The sequence below is a fragment of the Fundulus heteroclitus genome, chromosome 14, assembly GCF_011125445.2.
Source record: "Fundulus heteroclitus isolate FHET01 chromosome 14, MU-UCD_Fhet_4.1, whole genome shotgun sequence".
Taxonomy (NCBI): Eukaryota; Metazoa; Chordata; class Actinopteri; order Cyprinodontiformes; family Fundulidae; genus Fundulus; species Fundulus heteroclitus.
The window spans coordinates 28,744,570-28,765,967 of record NC_046374.1 but is presented as its reverse complement, the minus strand read 5'-3'; the positions used below and the strand labels follow the sequence as shown (position 1 = coordinate 28,765,967).

Here is a 21,398-nt window from a genome sequence, read left to right as displayed (position 1 = left end):
GGAACACTTTATGAACATGGCTGCCCTTTCCAATGGGCTACCTGTTGGAGGGGCCAAAGGGGTTGGGTGCATTGTGCAATGGGTGTCAGTCGAGAATTATTATTCTGAAGTCACTATGGCCTCACACCACTCGGACAGAGGAGGCCTGGAGACCTGATGTCTGTGTATAAGTTCCACTGTTTGCCAAGTGTAAGGCTGAATGCTGCGTAGAATGATTATTGTCTATGATAGACTGTCTTTGTTATGTCTCAAACCAAGGCCACGGTGCAGTATTAGGGGAAGCCCAAAAAGCGAGGCAGGCAGAGACAGGGCAGACGCAGACTGCAGCGGGACCGTGGGGTGCGATTTACTTCTCAACTATGTGAATCTCTGCTCTGTTTCTCAATAAAAGTGCTGGAACTATATCACTCCACCGTCTCCTTCTTCAGTAACTCAGGGAGGTCAGTTATCTGTTCAAAACTCCCATAACACTATGCTGCACAGTAAATAAAATCCAAGCTGAACTGTAAACAAAATAATAATAAACCAAGTTTTTTAACCATTTTGCAACTCTGGTGTGATGGTGTACCACAGTCTCGCTCTGTGAGCGCCAGGTGCTGATCGGAGTGCACCGCTGATTGATGGGTTGGGCAGACGCCTTTATGGTTGGGCAGGTTGAGCTGTGCATCTTTGTTCTGAGCGTCGTTTCAGAAAAAACGGCTGATCTACACTGAGTAGAAAGCTGCAACTCTGAGCAGCTCTTCCTCCCTTTGTCATTCTCAGCATGTTCGTTTTCAGAACAGATGATATTAGTCAGGTAACTAAACACAGCGCCCGACCGACCTTTGAACATGAGCATGAAAAAAATCCCGATCACTGGAACGCAAATAACGTGATTCACCATGGCAATGACAGGAAATACGTTTGGAATTGCGCATGTCCTGCGAGTAGAATTAGAAATATTTAAAGAAGGCATATGGACAATATTAAACCATAAGAAACAATGGCGTTGCTGCTGAAAACCGCAAGAGAGAATTGTTAAAAAAGTCAATGCATGCGCGGTATGAAAGTTATGTGATGGAGAATTAAAGCTGCTTTCACCAAACTTCACTGTTCAACACAAAAGGGGGAGTGTGTGTGTGTGTGTGAGGGGGGGGGGGGGGGGGTGCATTGAATGGACATGGCAGCAAAAAATTTGTAAAAAAATAAATAAAAAAGCCAGAAACAAGCAAAGTAACGCAATAGTTACTTTTACTGGTAAGTAGTTACTTTTATAGTGAAGTAACTCAGTTAGTAACTCAGTTAATTTTTGGGAGAAGTAACTAGTAACTATAACTAATTAATTTTTCAAAGTAACGTGCCCAACACTGGCCGTCAGCTCCTGCTCTCATTTACACCCGTGTTCCAGTTCAGTCCGGCCTCTCTGGTTTCATCATCCACCATTCCATCTACCTTTCAATAAACTCTCAATTTTAGCTTCGTGTGTGTGGTTCATGAAGACAAATCGTGACACCATCCTATATAATCTGACCTTTATAGTGTTCTCTATGAAGGCTTTCATATTGTATTGGTTGTAAATTTGGGTTTCTAGTCATTTTGAAAGTTCATATATAATATATGAGAGATACATATAAGGGAGAGCCCAGGTACATTACAGAGAAAACTAATTTCGGCAGGTTGTATCCAGGATCTTGTTCTTTTGGTCATGACCCAAAGCTCATGACAATAGATGAGAGTAGGAATGCAGATCAACCGGCAAATTGAGAGCTTTGCATTTTGGCTCGGCTCTCTCTTCACCACAACGGATCGGTACAGCGCCCGCTTCACAGCAGATGCAGCACCAATCCGCCTGTCGATCTCCCACTCCATCTTCCCCTTATTCGTGAACAAGACCCCAAGATACTTGAACTCCTCCACTAGGGCCAGAACATCTTCCCCGACCCGGAGGAGGCACTCTACCCTTTTCCGGCTCAAGACCATGGTGTCGGATTTGGAGGCACTGATCCTCATCCTGGCTGTTCACACTCGGCTGCAAACCGCTCCAGTGAGAGCTGTAGATCACGCCCTGATGAAGCAAATAGGACCACGTCATCCGTGAATAGCAGAGACGAGATCCTAAGGCCACCAAAACAGATCCCCTCAACACCTTGGCTGCGCCTAGAAATTTTCGCCATAAAAGTTATGAACAGAATCGGCGAGGAAGGGCCACCTTGGCGGAGTCCAACTCTCACTGGAAATGAGTCCGACTTACTGCCGGCAGTGCGGACCAGACTCTGACACCGGTCATACCTGACAGCCCTTATTAAATGGGCACCCAGTCCCCCTTTTTAAATAGGGGGACCACCACCACCACCACAGTCTGCCAATCCCCATACAGCCCGAAATCTGGGTTTAGTGATGGACTCAGACCTGAACCTCCAAAAGCATCTATACACAATTAAAATGTCGGCATTCTATCACCTGAAGAACATTTCCAGGATTAAAGGACTGATGTCTCAGCAGTAACAAGAAAAACTAAACTTTGTGAAACGGACAATTTGACTTAGATTTGGAGTCAGTGGGTCACATGACGTGGAAGCTATTGAAGTGAAGTCCCAACTGTTGTCTTTAAAAATTTTAAATAGCTTAAAATTTAATAAAAACAAGTGCGCCTTACAGATGTTATCTATTTGCATGATTTTATATTAGTTTCGTCTTAGCTGGTCATGAGAAAAGGAATTTATTGATTTTTGTTTCTCAAGAGTGCTTGGTTCAAAAGATTTGTTGACGGTCCCTAACTGCACCACCGCGTGTGGGAAGAGGGAGCAGCTGAGAGACGCTAGCCGAAATCGGAGTTCCTCAACCGGATCAACTGTGAGCTAGATCCCGCTGACTCCGCGGAGCTTGAATGTCCAATATCCAACTTCAAACCAACTTCACCGCGGGGAAACTCATTATTTAGACACCAGACAAAAGTTCAGAAACAGGCTACGTGCATCACCATTAAACCACAACAAGTATGCCATTTCTAGTGTGATAGTCGCAAGTAAGAATTAAACAAAAAAATTGATCAGAGTTTAACCATCAACTAAACCGAGTTTAGTGTCGGAAACAAAATGGTGGAAAAGAACCACTGCTTCCTGACTGGTTTACGTAATTCCCGGTGGTTTACCTGTTACTTCCGAGCTCTGAGACGTGAATAAAACCACTTCGGTAAAGTTAGAAAGATATTCACAGATTCGGCTTTTCCGGATCAATAACTCATCGCCGGATGATTTATTCTACAAAACAGACACCTCTCTGTAACCACAGCAAGGCAGACAGTGAGCTACAACCGTAGTTTCCTCAAAACGAGTCTCCCACCGCACAGGGAGAATTACATTGGTCTCTATGCAGAGCTTGCAGTTCCGCAGATACTTAGGGATCGTGTGCAAATTGCTACACCAGAAAAATAATAATAGAGAAATATTCAACAGCATCACCAAGGAAAGGTGGATTATTATCAAATTCATTTCATTCATGTGTAAGATGAGTTAATAATCTATACTGTACTTATTGGCTATACTTGTAATAACAATGAAAAAATGTCAACTCTTACATTTTCCCAAAGTAAGACTTGTAGTATGAACTAGATGAAGTTATCTATGTGTAAGATGAGTTTGGTGGCACTACAATAATCTATACTGTACTTATTGGCCATTATATACTTGAAATAACAATGAGAAAATGTCAAAAAAATAAAGTTATGCACATTTTCCCAAAGTAAGAGTTGTAGTGTGAACTAGATGAAGTTATCTACTACAAGTTTGGTGGCACTACAATGGTCTATACTGTACCTTTTGGCTATTGTATGCTTGTAATAACAATGAAAAAATAACACAAAATAGAGTTTAGCGTATTTTCCCAAAGTAAGAGTTGTAGTATGAACTAGATGAAGTTGTCTATGTGTAGGACAAGTTTGGTGGCACTACAATGATCTATACTGTACCTATTGGCTATTATATGCTTGTAATAAAAAATAAAAAATAAAACTCAAAAACTAAAGTTAAGCACGTTTTCTTAAAGTAAGAGTTGTAGTATAAACTAGATGAGGTTATCTATGTGTACTACAAGTTTGGTGGCACTACAATGATCTATACCGTACCTATTGGCTATTGTATGCTTGTAATAACAATAAAAAATGTCAAAAAATAAAGTTTAGCACATTCTCCCAAAGTAAGAGTTGTAGTATGAACTAGATGAGGTTATCAATGTATACTACAAGTCTGGTGGCACTACAATGATATATAGTGTACTTATTGGTGATTATATACTTGTAATAACAAAAACAATTCTCAAAAAATAAAGTTAAGCACGTTTTCTTAAAGTAAGAGTTGTAGTATAAAATAGATGAGGTTATCTATGTGTACTACAAGTTTGGTGGCACTACAATGATCTATACCGTACCTATATTGGCTATTATATGCTTGTAATAACAATGAAAAAATATAAAAAAATAGAGTTTAGCGTATTTTCCCAAAGTAAGAGTTGTAGTATGAACTAGATGAGGTTATCTATGTGTACTACAAGTTTGGTGGCACTACAATGATCTATGGTGTAGTCATTGCTAATTTTATACTTATTCTAATAATAAAATACAGGTGCCATTTGCCATTCAGGCTTAGGGAAATTCCTCACAAAATGGATTATTTTCAAACCTAATAAATGTGGTATGATATACACGAGATCAGATACATATGAAATGAATTTGATAATAATCCACCTTTCCTTGGTGACGCTGTTGAATATTTCTCTATGATTATGTTTCTGGGGTAGCAACTTGCACACGGTCCCGTATCTGCGGAGCCGCGAGCTCTGCATAGAGTCCAATGTAATTCTCCCAGCGCGGTGGGAGACTCATTTTGAGGAAACTACGGTTGTAGCTGACTGTCTGCCTTGCTGTGGTTACAGAGAGGTGTCTGTTTTGTAGAATAAATCACCCGCCGATGAGTTATTGATCCGGAAAAGCCGAATCTGTGAATATCTTTCTAACTTTACCGAAGTAATAAAACCATACAGACAGAGGACTCATGTTAATACTATATTACTAAGATTATAATAATTAAGATTTCTGATCAGTCGTCTGCGATGAATGAATTATAGTATTACCTTCAGCTGGTCGGTAGAAATAATCCTGATCACAGCAATAAACAGACGCACCAAATCAAAAGTAAAACTTCTTGTGCTCTCTCTCTCTCTCTCTCTCTGGGTGTGTCTCGTGATTTACTGACGGTTGACAAACAGCTTAAAGTTATGCTACTTTAACATGAGCTAAATGGTTTTAGCTCATGTTAAATCTGGCATCTGGCAAGAATGGTTACAGAGATGCAGCATCCTCCGTGACTTCTGAACCTTGTTTTACAAAATGTGTTTTGCAACTAGAAAGGCGGTCTCCTCATGAAAGGGGCTCGAAAAGAGACGGAACACTCTTCAACAGATTAGCTACAATAAATAGGACAACGTGGTCTTAGCTGCTTTCCTCTTTCAAATATTGTGAAGATGACCTGAACAAATGAGGTCTGGTACCAGGGGAGCTTTATAGGGGGGAGTTAGGACTATTCCAAGCAATACATATATATATATATATATATATATATATATATATATATATATATATATATATATATATATATATATATATATATATATATTTGGGATGATTTAAATTTTCAATTTAAATGTGTCTTCATGAGGCCAAAACTTTCTTGCAGCTACCCTGCTGATAACTAATTGAGCCGCAGGATACGTGCCTGACGGGTTTCTTTTTAACACATCTCTGTTGTCTAATAAACTGACTAAAGAAAACTGTCTAAACTTTTGTTCTTTTAATTTAGGGATACAAACATGATTATCACTGAAGGTCCTGACACTCCCTGCTGGTAGACAATAGGTCTAGAGCACACCCTGATAGGAACATCCTTTTTTTTCCCCAACAGGATGCAACGATCAAAGCACAACATTCCTTTTCCCAAAACGAAAGCAGTACAGACCATGAAAAAACAAGATAAGTCTTTATTATCACTGTCACTTTTGCAAGGTACAACCAAAGTTATAAGGTGCTGTTCACTTAGTAATTAAGCATAAGAAAGTCCTTTGATCCATCTTCTGTTTCGCTTATCCATCATGGGATCTCAAAGGGTGGTGGTGCCCATCTCCAGCATTCACTGGGCGAGAGGCGGGGTTCACCCTGGACATGTCGCCAGTCTGTCGCAGGGCAACACAGAGACAAACAGGACAAACAACCATTCACCACAAACCACACCTAAGGAGAATTTAGAGAGGACAATTAACCTAACAATTAACAATTAACCTGTCATGTTTTTGCACTGTGGGAGGAAATCACACATGCACAGGGAGAACATGCAAACTCCATGCAGAAAGAGCCATGGTTGGACTCGAACCCAGAACCTTCTTGCTGCAAGACAACAGTGCTACCCTCTGCACCACTGTGCAAGAAAGTAAAAGAAAGAAAGATGTAAAGTATCAATACCCTGTGAGGTTTTCTCAGGCCAAAGTTATATAGTATTTTTCCTACGCTCTTTTCATCCCTCTGAACTCCATCATCTGAAAACAGAAAGACTGCAAGACAACTGCAAACCAAGACACGGCCGCCCACCTGCACTGACCGGCCAGACCAGGAAGAATATTAATCAGAGAAGCAGCAAAGAGGGGCGAGGTGACTCTGGAGGAACTGTAGAGATGCACAGCTCAGGTGGGAGAATCTCTCAACAGGACAAAGGTTAGTTCCTGTCATCCTAGATAGCACTCTGTCATTTTAGTCCCACATTAATAAAATCATTCGGTCAGCATACTTTCATTTTACGCAACATCTCTCGCTTATGTCCAACTCTCTCTGCTAACAGCGCTGAGTTTCTGGTTAATACCCTGGTTTCCTCCCGCTTAGATTATTGCAATTCTCTCCTCTATAGGCTACCTGACAAATCCATTCATAAATTACAACTACTCCAAAATTCTGCTGCCTGTATCATTACCAGAACCCCCTTTATCAGTCACATAACACCTGTCCTGCAGCAACTTCAATGGCTTCCATTTAAATATTTATAAAATTCTTCTTACATTTAAAGCTATCAATCATCTTTCCCCTGAGTATCTCACTGTGCTCCTTCATATCAAGATACCCACCCGCTCTCTCAGGTCCTCTTCTTCCATTCAGCTCATCTTTCCACATGGTTGTCTGTTTACCATGGGGTGTAGAGTTTTCATTCAGCCCCATGTCTTTGGAACTCTCTGCCCCCCTACATTCAACACTCCACGTCCATAACTACTTTTAAAACTCACTTAAAAACCTATCTTTTTAGACAGGCATACTCTTTTTAATTTGATTGTAAGGATCCCATCCTTTCTCCTGTTCTTTTTTTATTTTATTCCTGCACATGCCTGTGCCCAAGGCCAGTCTCTGCACACTGTCTTACTGATATACATCTCTGAATATTTTAAATGTTTTCACACCTCAGAACTCAACACAAAGCGTTAATTAACGTATGGCTAATGGAGCCATGCCAAGCACACACCTCAAACAAAAAGGCATAGAGAGCAGAGACAGGGAACTAAGCTGAACCAGTTCTCCTGCTCAAATTCAAATTTCTGATTTGAAAAGCACTATTTCAATAATCAAACTAACATTCAGTGACTACCAAAGTGGCTCATGTTTCAGGTTTCTGTATGTTTCAGGTCACTATTCTTGGTTCAGATCAAAGCACAGTCAGAATGGCCCAGTCAAAGTTCAGACCTAAAGGCAAAACTTAAAAATCTGTCAAACATCTGAGTCGATGGGAATATGGGGCCAGAGTGAAAAATGTGTTTGAAGTTTCTGCGCAGAAAATGAGAAAAAAGTATTAAACCTTTTTGGCTAAAATCCTTCTGGCTAAAAGTCTTGGAAAATTTGGTTTGAGTTTTGGGTTGTTTTGGGGGAGGGGGGGGGTGTTTTCTTTATCAGACATAAAGAATTTAAGGAACAAGCTGCAAACTCAACAACAGCAGTGCTTTAGCTGCTTGGTTTGAAAACTTAAACATCGTGGATTCAGCTCTACTCATTAACACTATCCCATTACTTTCTCTTATAGTGATCTCTCTCTCTCTCTCTCTCTCTCTCTCTCTCTCTCTCTCTCTCTCTCTCTATATATATATATATATATATATATATATATATATATATATATATATATATATATATAGAGAGAGAGAGAGAGAGAGAGAGAGAGAGAGAGAGAGAGAGAGAGAGAGAGAGAGAAAGAGAGAGAGAAAGGAATCATCTCAAAGTAATCACAATAATAATACAAGTGAGCCTGTGTCTTTTTGTGTTTTTTCAGTGTCTGGGTGTCAACAGATCACGATGAAATTGAAAAAGTGGCCAAATCCTGGGGTGCCAAAGTCCACCGGAGAAGTCCCGAGGTCTCCAAGGACAACTCTTCATCAGTGGAAACCATTCAGGAATTTCTCAGGCACAACACAGGTATGAAAATTACCCTGAGACCCGTCGGCAAATTGAAGCGCCGTTATGAAATCACAAAGCTGTGACACACCCTTTGATATGTGGGAACCACTTTACAGAGGTAGACGTGGTCTGTCACATCCAGTGCACATCTCCGTGCCTCCATCCATCCCACTTACAAGAGGCCTTAAAGAAGATCATAGAGGACGGCTATGACTCCGTCTTCTCCGTGGTCCGGAGACACCAGTTCCGCTGGAAGGAGGTCAAGCAGGGCAGTAAGTTCACTTCCCCCTCCCCCATTAAGCAAAGAGCAGTGAGGCACTGATATAAATATTCGGGCCGATATTGATCAGAACTATTGCCGATATGGTCAATAACCCATAAATATATTATAGGTTTCACTAAGTTTCTCTGTAGAAACGACCACATCACTAACATTGCTTCTCTGCTTTAGTTTAACAAGCCCAAACAAGAACCACCCGACCAACCAAAAAAGTTTTTTATTTAAGAGGATCATATGATCAGCACACACAGGGCCGGTTTAGCGTGGATTAAATAAATAAAGCAGTGAAGAGTGTTGCTTTTCTTCATTCCTGTCGGTCGAACTGTTGCCGCCTATTTAATTTTCGTTTATCAGACCTGTTTGTTCACTTTTTCCCTCATGAATTATGCATGCTTGTCTGTTAACTACCCGTGGTGCGTAAGAGGTCCTCTTGTTGTTGACAAACAGAACATGCAGGTTTAACAGCTCACTTTCCAAACACAATGAGAAACATTCAACACAAGACCAGATGAAAGCGAGATTACACTAATGGGTGATCTCAAATCTACCCTTTGCTGTAAACTGTGCCCTTTGACTGAATGTACTTTCAAACATGTATGTAGGTAATTGTAAGTGAAATGCAAAAGAGTGGCAGTTTTATCTTCCTGATAATGCCCAGAAAAGTGTGTAAAGCATTTGTTTGAGAGTGTAATGTAGCAGTGTGATATTTATGGTTAAAAATCGTATTGTATTTTATGGGGTCGCTTACCACTCTCACCACCACTCTTCTAATCCTTTAAGCCACTTACCACTACAAAACATCCTCTCAGCTTCAACTTTAGACTTTAATTGTCAGGTTCAAACACCTAAATCATTCATTAAAATGACACAAAAAGGACAGACAACGGCCGATCTGTTCTTGCAAGGAGAACGACAGGAACACACACTCAGGCACGTGTCTCCCATCGCTCTGAAGTGCCTCCCCTTACTTTTTATTTTCCCAGGGAAGCAAACTGCAATGTGACCGTCAACATCATAAACTAGCAGTTCGGTTATAAAGAACAACTGAGCATTCAGTTCTCAGGGAAAGGGGTTACCACAGATGGCTAGGTGCAATTCATCACAGTTGCAGACAGTGCTGCAAAAGCAACTTTTATCGTGAGACGTTTTTTTCTTCACAAAGCCTTACCCTGTAACATAGGAGAGAAAGATTTGTCATCTGAAAGACACTTTATTATCTGAATAAACTCAAACCTTAAAACCTTTTTAGTAGTAATGAGTAAATGTGTGATAAATGCAATGAATATCGTAAATAATACATACCGAGAATAGTAAAAATAATTCTAACATTAGCACTTCAATGTAAATACACCGGAGAAATTATTTCAAGTTTCAGCGCTGGGGGCTCCCACGTTCCGAGGGAGAACAGCCCCGAATCATGACTACATTTCTTTTTTTCTAAACTTAGACACACCCCTAAAAAGTGGAGTAGGCTCTTCATGGGATGTCTGAAGAAAGAATGTGTTGTGATAGAGACATTGTCTGTTTTATTGCACGTGTTAATCTGTTGCTGTCTTGTTGTTCCAGTAAGAACTTTACACAGCCTATGTCTGATTAGAGTAGCGTCAACTTTTAGAGAAAAGGTTACCCAACATAAACAAACCGTAACAGGAGCAAACCTTACAATAAGATCCTGTTTTTTTTTTAAAGCATCCCTGTTTTCAAAACTCAAAAGTCATCCAGGAAGCTTTCTCAATTCAAAATGTCTGATGGAGCGTGGAGTTCCAAGCTTCATGGACCTGCAGGCGAGGCCTCGTTAGAGCTTATATTCACATGTGATTTCACCTGGAACTGATTGCCTCTCACAATGGAGAGTCGTTAGGTTCATTGTTAGTCTGGCTCACAGGAGGAATGTTATGATCACATGCATGGAGGTGTTAATTGGGGTGAAACTTGGCGGGAATCAAATCTATTGCTATGTTGTAGGTTTTTGAAAGTTGAAACCTGAGTCCTCCTCCTCCTCTGTTTAAAGTTGTTTTTTCTCGCATCACGTAAATGGCTTCCTTCAACCCTATTTAAAACCATCTGTCTTCTCTTCTCTGATGCTCCAAAGAGTGTCTTTTGTCCTTGAGGTGCAGGTGGACGGCTGGGTCTTGTCCTGGAGAGGTAGCTCTCATGTGTTGAGCCATGCGTCTGTGAGGAGGTTGTTTGGTTTCTCCAATATAATTATACATACAACATATAATTGTATGCAGTACGGTGCAGTGAAGAATGTTCTGATATTTAAAATCAGGGAAAAGAAACACTAGGGTTGGCAATTGATAAGATTTTCACGATTCCGATTCCCTTATCGATTCTGTGAAACGATTCGATTCCTTATCGATTCTCTTATCGATCCCAATTTGGGGAATTTTTTTAAAACTTAAACAAAAACAGACATGGTATTAAGCATTTAAATTTAAAGTAATACTAATTTAACATTTTAGAGACATAAAAAGGCGACAAATAAACATTCAAGTACGGTTTATAGGTTGGGTTCTGCAATGTTATAAGATGACTATAAAGCTCATCTTCAGAACCAATCTCTGCTCAAAATGGTGGTCCGCCTAATCTACTTTCAGCAGTTATCATCAGTTATTGCAACCGTAACTGCAGAAAATACGGCCAGAGCGGCTCTGAGTTTACTCTCTGTTGCTGTCAGGATGAGCTGCAGTGCGTTATGAGGCAGAGGGATATTTCTTCATCACTTAGTTTAGACCCTAAACAATCAACTTCACTTTCAGAAACAAGCCCAAAAAAAACCTGTAACCCGCAACTCATGAAATTTACAAGTGACTTTAGAAAAAATAAGACCAAAGTTGCATAAAATAAGTGGGCTTCGCAACAGTGAACATTCTTTCTAAATGTGTCGTATCCCTCCGCCGCTCTGGTCGGTAAACAACTGTTCTGGCAAATTCTACATTATAAAAAAAGAAAAACCTACAGAAAAGTCTCGCTCTCATGTCATCTTGAAGACATTCTTTTTCAAAATCTTGGCTGCATATGACGTTTTTTCTCTCTGGCCAGAAGTTTGATGGCAAGTTGGCAATACAACAAAAGTGCCTGTGGTGGATCATGAATTGGAAAGGTGAAAAAAAACGTTTTTTTTCACTTTGACCCGACGTATTGGAACATTCATGCACATTGACATTGTTGCTTCAACAATAGCTGTCGTGAATTTCAATGATGAAGCTCTCTTGAAATCCAAAACAATTGTCGTTGTAGAGCGCAGTGCCTTACCGCGACATCATGCCACAGGATGTGGTGTCGGGCAATAATGGCCGCCCCCATACACAGTGATCGAGATGACAATTTATGCTTTTATTGTCTTATTGATTAACGCTAATTTCATTGAATCACCACAAACGTATTAGCTTTAGGTATAACTAATGATCCACTGATTTTTCCTTGTTGACCGGACTTTCGATCGCTTTACCCGACGGGGAGCCATTTTTTTTGTTTTGCTTTTCTAGACTTACGCCTGGTCACGTCGTACTTGCTTACTGAATGCCGTGTGCGTAACTTGCGTAAAAAAACGTGACCTAAGTGGTGCTGCCCGGCTCTGGTGCTGCCTGAAATCGATAAGAGAATCGTTAAGCGAGCTGCCAAACGGTGCCATGGAATTGGAACACACAGAACCAGTTCTGAACAGGAACCGGTTTTCGATTCCCATCCCTACGCAACACAAAGGCTGCTGTTCCTGGGGAAGGTTGTTGACTTATTTCTGGAGAAGATTTTGGGAATATCATGAAAAAGGAAAGGCCACAAAATAAGTCCATGGTTCCAGGAAAATGTTCCTGCAGCTGAAACACAGGAAACAATTTAAAGGCCAAAAACATGTAGGCTAAAGGAAAATCCCACAGAAAGATCATAGTTTCAGGAAAAAAAAATATGCTTGCTCTTAAAACACAGGAGAAAAGAAAAGACTAGTTCCTGGCATGGGAAAGAATAGGGCAAAACAAAGACCACACAGAAAGAACCTAAAAAGGACAACAATGACCTCTTTGAGATGAGGGTCCTACGAGAGGACACTATTTCTTCAAGTTATTATTTCTCACTGTTTCCATATTTTATAATGATGAATAATTATTTTGAATTTATTGTCATTGCAACATAATTTACGATGAAATAGATCCTGTACATTTAACCTGTACTTCAGGGAGCATCGCGATGGGTCACGATGCAGCGACTGGGGACCATTCTGGGGCCAAAGGTCTTGCTCAAGGACCTGTAGTGGCAGTCTGTGGGATTTGAACCCAGAACCTTGCTGCCCTGCATTCTAACCACTTGGCCACCATTTCACCTTTAGCATTGTTTCTTTTAAATAAACAGAAACATAAGTAATTATTTATGGATTTTTTACATCTGAGAGAAGTGATATATTACTAAAGCTTGGTAAGGACCAAACGATGCCTTTCCTAATGAATCGATCATGCTTTCTCTCAGGTGATGAACTTACTCATCCCTTCAATCTGGTTCCTTCAAAGCGACCCCGCCGTCAGGACTGGGATGGAGAGCTGTGTGAGAACGGCTCGTTTTACATCGGGACCAGGGACCTCATCTTAAAAGAAAATTCAACGCAGGTAATCCAGCACTATCACTAACCTCCTGGCAGTGTTTTTTTGTGTATGTAGACCTTCTGATGTTCACGTTGACGTCTCTTTAGGGCAGAAAGGTGGCCTACTTTGAGATGGAGCCAGAGCACAGCGTGGACATAGATGTGGACATTGACTGGCCTGTGGCCGAGGAGAGAGTTCTCAGGTTAGACTGACATTAAAAGTGTCAATTCAACCATCAGAAAGTTTTCCTGTTATTACAAGAAGGTGAAACATTATCAGTGTTTTAAAATGTCTTGAGATGTTGAAAAGGTGATGGTAAAATGTGAATTTATTTCCGATATATTCTGTGCTTCTTCCAACAGGTTTGGTTACTTTGGTCGGGGAGTGTCTATAATGTTCTGCAGGGTTTCCAGATGTTTGACCGATGGAAAGGTGTTTCTGTCCCCATCTGGAGAAGACATGGTGTCTTTTCACACTAGAGACACTACAGGCCTCAGGATGCTGCAGAACGATGGCGTTGAGGTTGGATTATTTTCAGATGCTCGAACATGGTTGGGTGAACATTTAGCATTTGTTGTAAAAACGTTCTAACTCTGTTCTTTAGGTGGTGCTGCTGACCTCCAGTGAAGACCCGGTGACCCAGTCAATGGCTGACAAACTGAAGAAAATGATTGGCTGTGAGGTCATGGATGTGGGGGAGGAGCCACTGAAGGATGTGCAGTCAGTCGTGGAGAAGAAGAGACTTGACTGGAAGGATGTGGCCTACATGGGTGAAGAAACGCATTCTTTCAGTTGTTTGTGACGATGATTATGATCATTTTAAATTGAGCGTATGTAGAGACACATGATTTCAACCTGGGGTGCAGTACCTTGCAATGGTACATACAGAGTAGAGTAGAAGACAAGACAGGGTTAGGCTATACGACAATATCCTGAGCTTTGAACACCCAGCAGCACTGTTCAAGCCATCATCTGCAAACAGAAAAAGAAAGAATCTGTTGCTGGAATTGACAGGTTGGAGAAGAAGAACATTAGTGATTCAGCCAAGAGGTCTTTTCATCTCTGGAGGAGCTGCAGAGATTCACAGCCCAGATGGAAGACTATATTTACATCAGGGCTACATAACTGCCATCCATCCATCCATCCATCCATCCATCCATCCATCCATCCATCCATCCATCCATCCATCCATCCATCCATCCATCCATCCATCCCAACTGACTCCTTTCCATGTGGAGATGCAGCAGCTCTTATTAGAGCTCCCATGGATAACACAGCTCCTCACATTTTCTCTAAGGCTGAGCACGGCCCCTTCGGAGGAAGCTCGTATCGGCCGGTGTTCAGCCGGTAAAATAGATTATTGATTTGCAGAGAGTGAATGCCTGACACCTAATATATAGTAACCCATAATTACAGTAATTGCGTCCAATCGGTCTTTTGCAACTGAAAGATTATTGTGATGCAATATAGATGTATGCTAATTTACAAGACAACATTAATGCAGTCCATTTATGCAAGACTGGGAATATGTTGAAATACTACCTCTTGCAATGTGCCACAAACAATGCAGGAATACAGGAAACTAAATGCTGGACGATTTGAGAGAAAAACGGTTAGAGACTGTGAAAGACTTCAGAATCAGATTCAGAATCAGAAATACTTTAATAATCCCAGAGGGATACTTTAGCCTGGGGGTAAAGTTTTAGCTTCCAGCTGGAAAATGACCCGGAACATACAGGCAGAGCTACAATGAAATTGTTTAGATCAAACCATAATTATTTGTTAGAATGGCCTAGTTAAAGCCCAGTTTTTGTCACAAGAACTGTAAGGTTCTTTAATTAACAAAAAAATCTCTGTTTTTTTTTTAATGAAGTACTTGTATTCTAAAGAGACTGTAAACACTGAAAACATCTAACTGGACATTTTTTTCATGAGCGTAAAGCATTTTAAATCAATTTTCCCCATTTCTGCTCTCAGGTAATGACCTAGCAGATGCCACCTGTCTGAACTTGGCGGGTCTGAGCGCAGTACCTGCAGACGCTCCGAAGGACGCAGCCGATTCTGCCAAGTACACCTGCCGCCAAGCGGGAGGGATGGGAGCTGTGAGGGAGTTTGCTGAACACGTACTCCTGCAGAAAGAAAAGGCAAAAACCCAGATGAAGCAGGACAGGATCGACCGTAATAACTTCTAAAGCGTGGAAGGAGAGATTTAGAAACATAAAGTCAGACAATACTGGTTCACAAAGGAAAGCTGCAATATAGCAGAGGAGGGTAAAAGAAAGGGGCTATGAGGACAAGTTGTCTGCTATAAAAATGAGAAATCTCCATGGTTGTTCTCTACGTTGACTATATGGGCATTTGCCAGGATGGCATCAGAAAGGATGGAGCCCAAGTGCAAGATAAAATATACTTATACCTCAGTCCTGCCTTAATTCAGGTTTCTATGGATTCCTTAGACATGCACTTGGTTTATTGGGTCTGCATTCCTGCCTTCTGCTGAGAATAGGGAGACTATTTTGAGTGCTTTGTGTTGAGCTGGATCTGATTGGGAGCAACAGAAGAAAAGGTTTTCTCAGGGTTCAATTCATGCAAGAAACAGCCACTGGTAAGCAAACACTATATTTACCAGACTCTTTAAAAGATTTAGCTGGCCATAAAAACAACTATCCTTCTAATAACTATTAGTTAAAGAAGATGTAAGGACATCCAACATCAAGAATTTCAGTAAAAAAAAATTAAAACATAGCGAAACATCCAACTTCTAAGGAAAGTAGAGTTTCATTAAAAGAGACAGCATTGAGACATTTAAATCTTTTTACATAGTTTCCCTGATATAAGTCTATTGTGAAAAGGGTTTCGTTACAGGTGTGTGTGTGGACCAATGCAAAACTTTTTATTAAATTGAATTTATTGATTCGTGAGGTTTGTTAAAAGACACAGATTTAGATTCAAGGTGAAAGTGCTTCTATTTCTCTAGCTTTGTGTTTGTTTTTCATTTGCTTCAAATGTGCTTGTTTCGTATCATAAGGACTAATTGACAGGTTCCAGTCATGGGACTATCTAGATTTTTCATTGCACATGTTTACTTAAAGTCGTAGTCATCCTTTTTCTTACCATTAATGAGATTATTGCCAGAGTGGTTTTACTCTTAGAGTGTATTTTGTTACATGTGAACTCATGGGTCAAATGATGAAACAAAAGTTGTGGAGAACACCTAAGGGTTAAGAACATCTATGTTTAAATCTTAACTTTTTTTTTCTTTTTTTTTCTTTTTTTTTTTTTTTACAAATGTTTCATTTGGGGTAATGTCAATGAAAAACAATGTTCATATAATAACTATGTATCTGTATTATGTATCCTCCAGCTTTTGTCTCCAGAGGGGCATTAGGCAAGGATGCCATTTTTATGTAATCACTAGCAGCAACAATTAGAGCAAATAATGTTGTTAAAAGTATAAAATGGATGAAAATAGAGCATAAAATAAGTCTTTAAGCAGATGATGTATTACTCTCTCTCCAGCACTCAAACACTTCCCTCTCTCAAGTAATTAGATTACCAGAATCTTTCTCAAAAGTCTCAGATTACTCTATAAATTGGTCTAAATATTCAGTACTGCCAATTAACTGCTCTATACAGAACTCACTAGATTTACAACTGCAATCAGGGAGTGTTAAATATTTGGGTATTACTGTGTCGTCTAAATTGGCAGATTTACAAAAGCTTAACCACATCCCACCATTAAAAAAGAAGAGGATCTTGAAAGATGGAAATCGCTTCCAATTTCACTTATGAGTAGGGTTGCTTCAATTAAAATGACTGTCTCACCTAGAATTAATTAATTCACTACTTTCAATGATCCCCAATATGTCATGATGCAGCCTGTCTGCTGCACCATGCACAGACTCAGACACTTTCCACCTTCCATACAGCTCCAGTCTCCAGTTCAGTAATCATCTACACCTGTGAGCCACTAATCAGCCTGCACTCAGCACACCTGTCAGCCTCCCTTTTTAAGCTCCCTGCTTTCAGTCCTCCCCTGTTGGTTCGTTTTGTTGGTTCTGTTAACTTCTACTCATGACTGCTCGCCTTACCTTTTCCTTACCAGCCTGGGTTCCCTTCATCTCCGTCCGCCTGCTGTGGTTCTGGTTCTGCTCTCACTCCGGTCCAGCAAGTATTCATCCAGTCGTGCTGCTTAATTCTGCTATCAAGTTCTGGTTCTCAAGTCTCCATTCTGCCGTGTTGCTGGTCCTGCTGCCTCCATGCTCTGTCTCCGTCCAGCTTGCCAGCCTCAGCCACTAACAGCCACCTGCTTCTGTCTGGTCTGAACTCTGGTCTTCATCATCTTCAATAAACTCACAAATCAGAACTCGGGTTCATCACAAAAACATGACACAATAAACCACTATTCCACTGGTTAAAATCTCTCGACTCCTCCATAACCTAACCCTGTCTTGTCTTCTACTCCTCCCTCGTATCAGCTTAAAGACGCTACAGAACACTAAAGATAGAGGGGGACTAGATCTGCCTAACTTCCATAACTACTACTTAGCAAATATACTACAATACATCTCTAAATGGATAAAACATAATCCCTTAGACGAGCCCTGGCTAGACACAGAACAGAAAATATGCAATAATATCATGATTTCAGATTTATTTATTTATTAGCTCAAATATAAAACGGCATACATGTTTTAAAAATCCACATTAGATCAATCTCTCTGGGCTCCTTTGATCGATCGGCTCCATCACTTAGTGGAGTGGAGGGCTGTTGGATGCGTCCTGTGGGGCGGGGAGGCTGGTTTCGGGGTGCCTGAGTCTTGGCGCTCTTGGTGGTGCTCGGAGTGGGGTCTCTGGTGGGTCTGGTCAGGCCTTTCAAACCTGTGGTTACCCCAGTTAGGGTACTCACAGGTTTGGAGGGCATCTTTGATGTGTTTCTGTTCTTTGTGCTTCCCTTCTCTTTTAGTTGGGACATGCTCGGCCCGGTGTTGTAAAGTTCTGATGACCGAAAGTTTGTGCTTCATTCAAAAAGGAGATATTGGTCTGTGTGAGTGGGTTTCCTATACACTTCAATGTTGAGGTTTCTAACTCCTTCCATGCTCACCAAACAGTCCAGAACAGGTAGCTCTGTCGCTCTACCTTTCTTGTATCTGCTGTTCAGGTCTAGATTTTTGTTGACTTCATGTTTGCCACTGCTCTGCATGTTTGTTTATTGTAAGTAGTTTTTGTTTATCATAATTAAACTCCTTGATTTGCCAGTTTGTCTGCATTCAATGCATTTTGCTTAAAAATCAAAACAAACAAACTAACACAAACATCTAACATTATGAGATAATAAAGTACCCCATCAGCAGAAGGTGTAGTAAAAAAAGACCTTTATACCCCCCCCCCCCATCCCCCCCAACCCGGTGTTGCAGAGTTTTTTTTGTAGATATTTTAGTCACATTTGAAGATGAAGATCTAAATCCAGAAGAATGAAGGCAGATGTAGAGTGGCTTGAAAAAGTATTCATACCCCTCTAACCTTTCCACAGTCATAGTACAACCACAAACATACACACACACACACACATATATATATATATATATATATATATATATATATATATATATATATATATATATATATATATATATATATATATATATATACACACACTCACCAGCCACTTTATTAGGTACACCTGTCCAACTGCTCGTTAACACTTAATTTCTAAGCAGCCAATCACATGGCGGCAACTCAGTGCATTTAGGCATGTAGACATGGTTTAAGAGAGTCTCCTGCAGTTCAAACCGAGCATCAGTATGGGGAAGAAAGGTGATTTGAGTGACTTTGAACGTGGCATGATTGTTGGTGCCAGAAGGGCTGGTCTGAATATTTCAGAAACTGCTAATCTACTGGGATTTTCACGCACAACCATCTCTAGGGTTTACAGAGAATGGTCCGAAAAAGAAAAAACATCCAGTGAGCGGCAGTTCTGTGGGCGGAAATGCCTTGTTGATGCCAGAGGTCAGAGGAGAATGGCCAGACTGGTTCGAGCTGATAGAAGGGCAACAGTGACTCAAATAACCACCCGTTACAACCAAGGTGGGCAGAAGAGCATCTCTGAACGCACAGTACGTCGAACTTTGAGGCAGATGGGCTACAGCAGCAGAAGACCACATCGGGTGCCACTCCTTTCAGCTAAGAACAGGAAACTGAGGCTACAATTTGCACAAGCTCATCGAAATTGGACAATAGAAGATTGGAAAAACGTTGCCTGGTCTGATGAGTCTCGATTTCTGCTGCGACAGTCGGATGGTAGGGTCAGAATTTGGCGTCTACAACATGAAAGCATGGATCCATCCTGCCTTGTATCAACGGTTCAGGCTGGTGGTGGTGGTGTCATGGTGTGGGGAATATTTTCTTGGCACTCTTTGGGCCCCTTGGTACCAATTGAGCATCATTGCAATGCCACAGCCTACCTGAGTATTGTTACTGACCATGTCCATCCCTTTATGACCACAATGTACCCAACCCATGATGGCTACTTTCAGCAGGATAATGTGCCATGTCATAAAGCTGGAATCATCTCAGACTGGTTTCTTGAACATGACAATGAGTTCGCTGTACTCAAATGGCCTCCACAGTCACCAGATCTCAATCCAATAGAGCATCTTTGGGATGTGGTGGAACGGGAGATTCGCATCATGGATGTGCAGCCGACAAATCTGCGGCAACTGTGTGATGCCATCATGTCAATATGGACCAAACTCCCTGAGGAATGCTTCCAGCACCTTGTTGAATCTATGCCACGAAGAATTATGGCAGTTCTGAAGGCAAAAGGGGGTCCAACCCGTTACTAGCATGGGGTACCTAATAAAGTGGCCGGTGAGTGTATGTATATATATATATATATATATATATATATATATATATACATATATATATATATATATATCATAATCTTATATGAAAGACCAACATAAAGTGGTGTACAATAGTGAAGTACAAGGAAAATTCTACATGATTTCTTTTTTTACAGGGCGTTGTGCAACTCTCTTAGCAGCTTTGCACATCTAGTGATTGAAATTTTGCCAATTATTCTTTGCAAAACAGCTGAAGCTCAGTCAGATTAGATGGAGATGGTTTGTGAACAGCAGTTTTCAGTTCCTATCAACTCTGACCACCTTCCCATGGTCCTGCTGAAGAGTAGAACCCCCACCACTTTAAGGATGGTGGGTTCAGAGTGGTATGTAGTCTTAGTTAAATTTTGGTCTCGTCTGACCAAAGCATCTTCTTCCACATTTTCTCTGTCCCCACAAAGGCTGCTGGCAAACTGCAAACAGGACTTCCTATGCTTATCTTTAACAATAGCTTTCTCCTTGCCATTCTTCCATAAAGACCACTTCTGTAAATGACTGACAGATGTCCTGTAGACAGATTCCCCCACCTGAGCTATGGATCGCTGCAGCTCATCCAGAGTCATCATGGGCCTCTTGGCTGCATCTCTGATCAGTGCTCTCCTTGTTCGGCCTGTAAGTTTAGGTGGACGGCCTTGTCTTGGTAGGTTTACAGTTGTGCCATATCCTTTCTATTTCTGGATAATGGATTGAACAGTGCTCAGTGAGATGTTCAAAGCTAAGGAAATATATTTTTTTTATAGTCTAAGCCTGCTTTAAATTCTCAAGTGTATCGTTTATATTAGGGAGCAACTAATACGGAATAAACCAAACTCAAATTAATACAGGAGATAAATATCAAGACAGAGGAAAAACTCGAAACATAAGACTTAAAACTAGACAGATGTGAAGCCAGAATCTTTATTATTGTTACAGAATGATGATACAAATGCAACAGAAATGTTAACATTTTCATGCAATCTGTGGAAAAGACTAGATGTTTTCCTGCCTTTCCATAAAGCTGTTCTGCACCATCATTGGCCGGAGCACTGACCAATCACAATTAACAGCAGGAAATAAAAGCATCAGTATTCTGGGATTTCTGAAGTATCGGGACAGGAACTGAGAGCAGGAAGATTGTAAGAGAGCAACTTAGACATTTCAGTTGTTTTAAAGTTGTTTAAGTTATTCACGACAGCTTTGTGTGT

At 40.7% G+C, this 21,398-nt stretch overlaps 1 protein-coding gene across 1 annotated transcript; it reads left to right on the top strand.

Moving 5' to 3' along the window:
• Window positions 1-6,696: 6,696 nt before the first annotated feature.
• LOC118565946 (N-acylneuraminate cytidylyltransferase-like) lies at window positions 6,697-15,785 on the top strand. The gene is made up of 8 exons (XM_036147051.1): window positions 6,697-6,709; window positions 8,345-8,470; window positions 8,569-8,724; window positions 13,197-13,333; window positions 13,417-13,511; window positions 13,672-13,831; window positions 13,914-14,079; window positions 15,287-15,785. Exons 1-8 carry the CDS (start codon window positions 6,697-6,699, stop codon window positions 15,499-15,501), a joined length of 1,068 nt encoding a protein of 355 aa, XP_036002944.1. The 3' UTR covers window positions 15,502-15,785.
• Window positions 15,786-21,398: the final 5,613 nt, after the last annotated feature.

Bases quoted from the DNA above. Each gene is read 5' to 3' on its own strand.
- LOC118565946 (XM_036147051.1), top strand. The intron at 13,832-13,913 runs GTTGGATTATTT...TCTGTTCTTTAG, and splicing joins TGCAGAACGATGGCGTTGAG to GTGGTGCTGCTGACCTCCAG. The intron at 14,080-15,286 runs GTGAAGAAACGC...TTCTGCTCTCAG, and splicing joins GAAGGATGTGGCCTACATGG to GTAATGACCTAGCAGATGCC.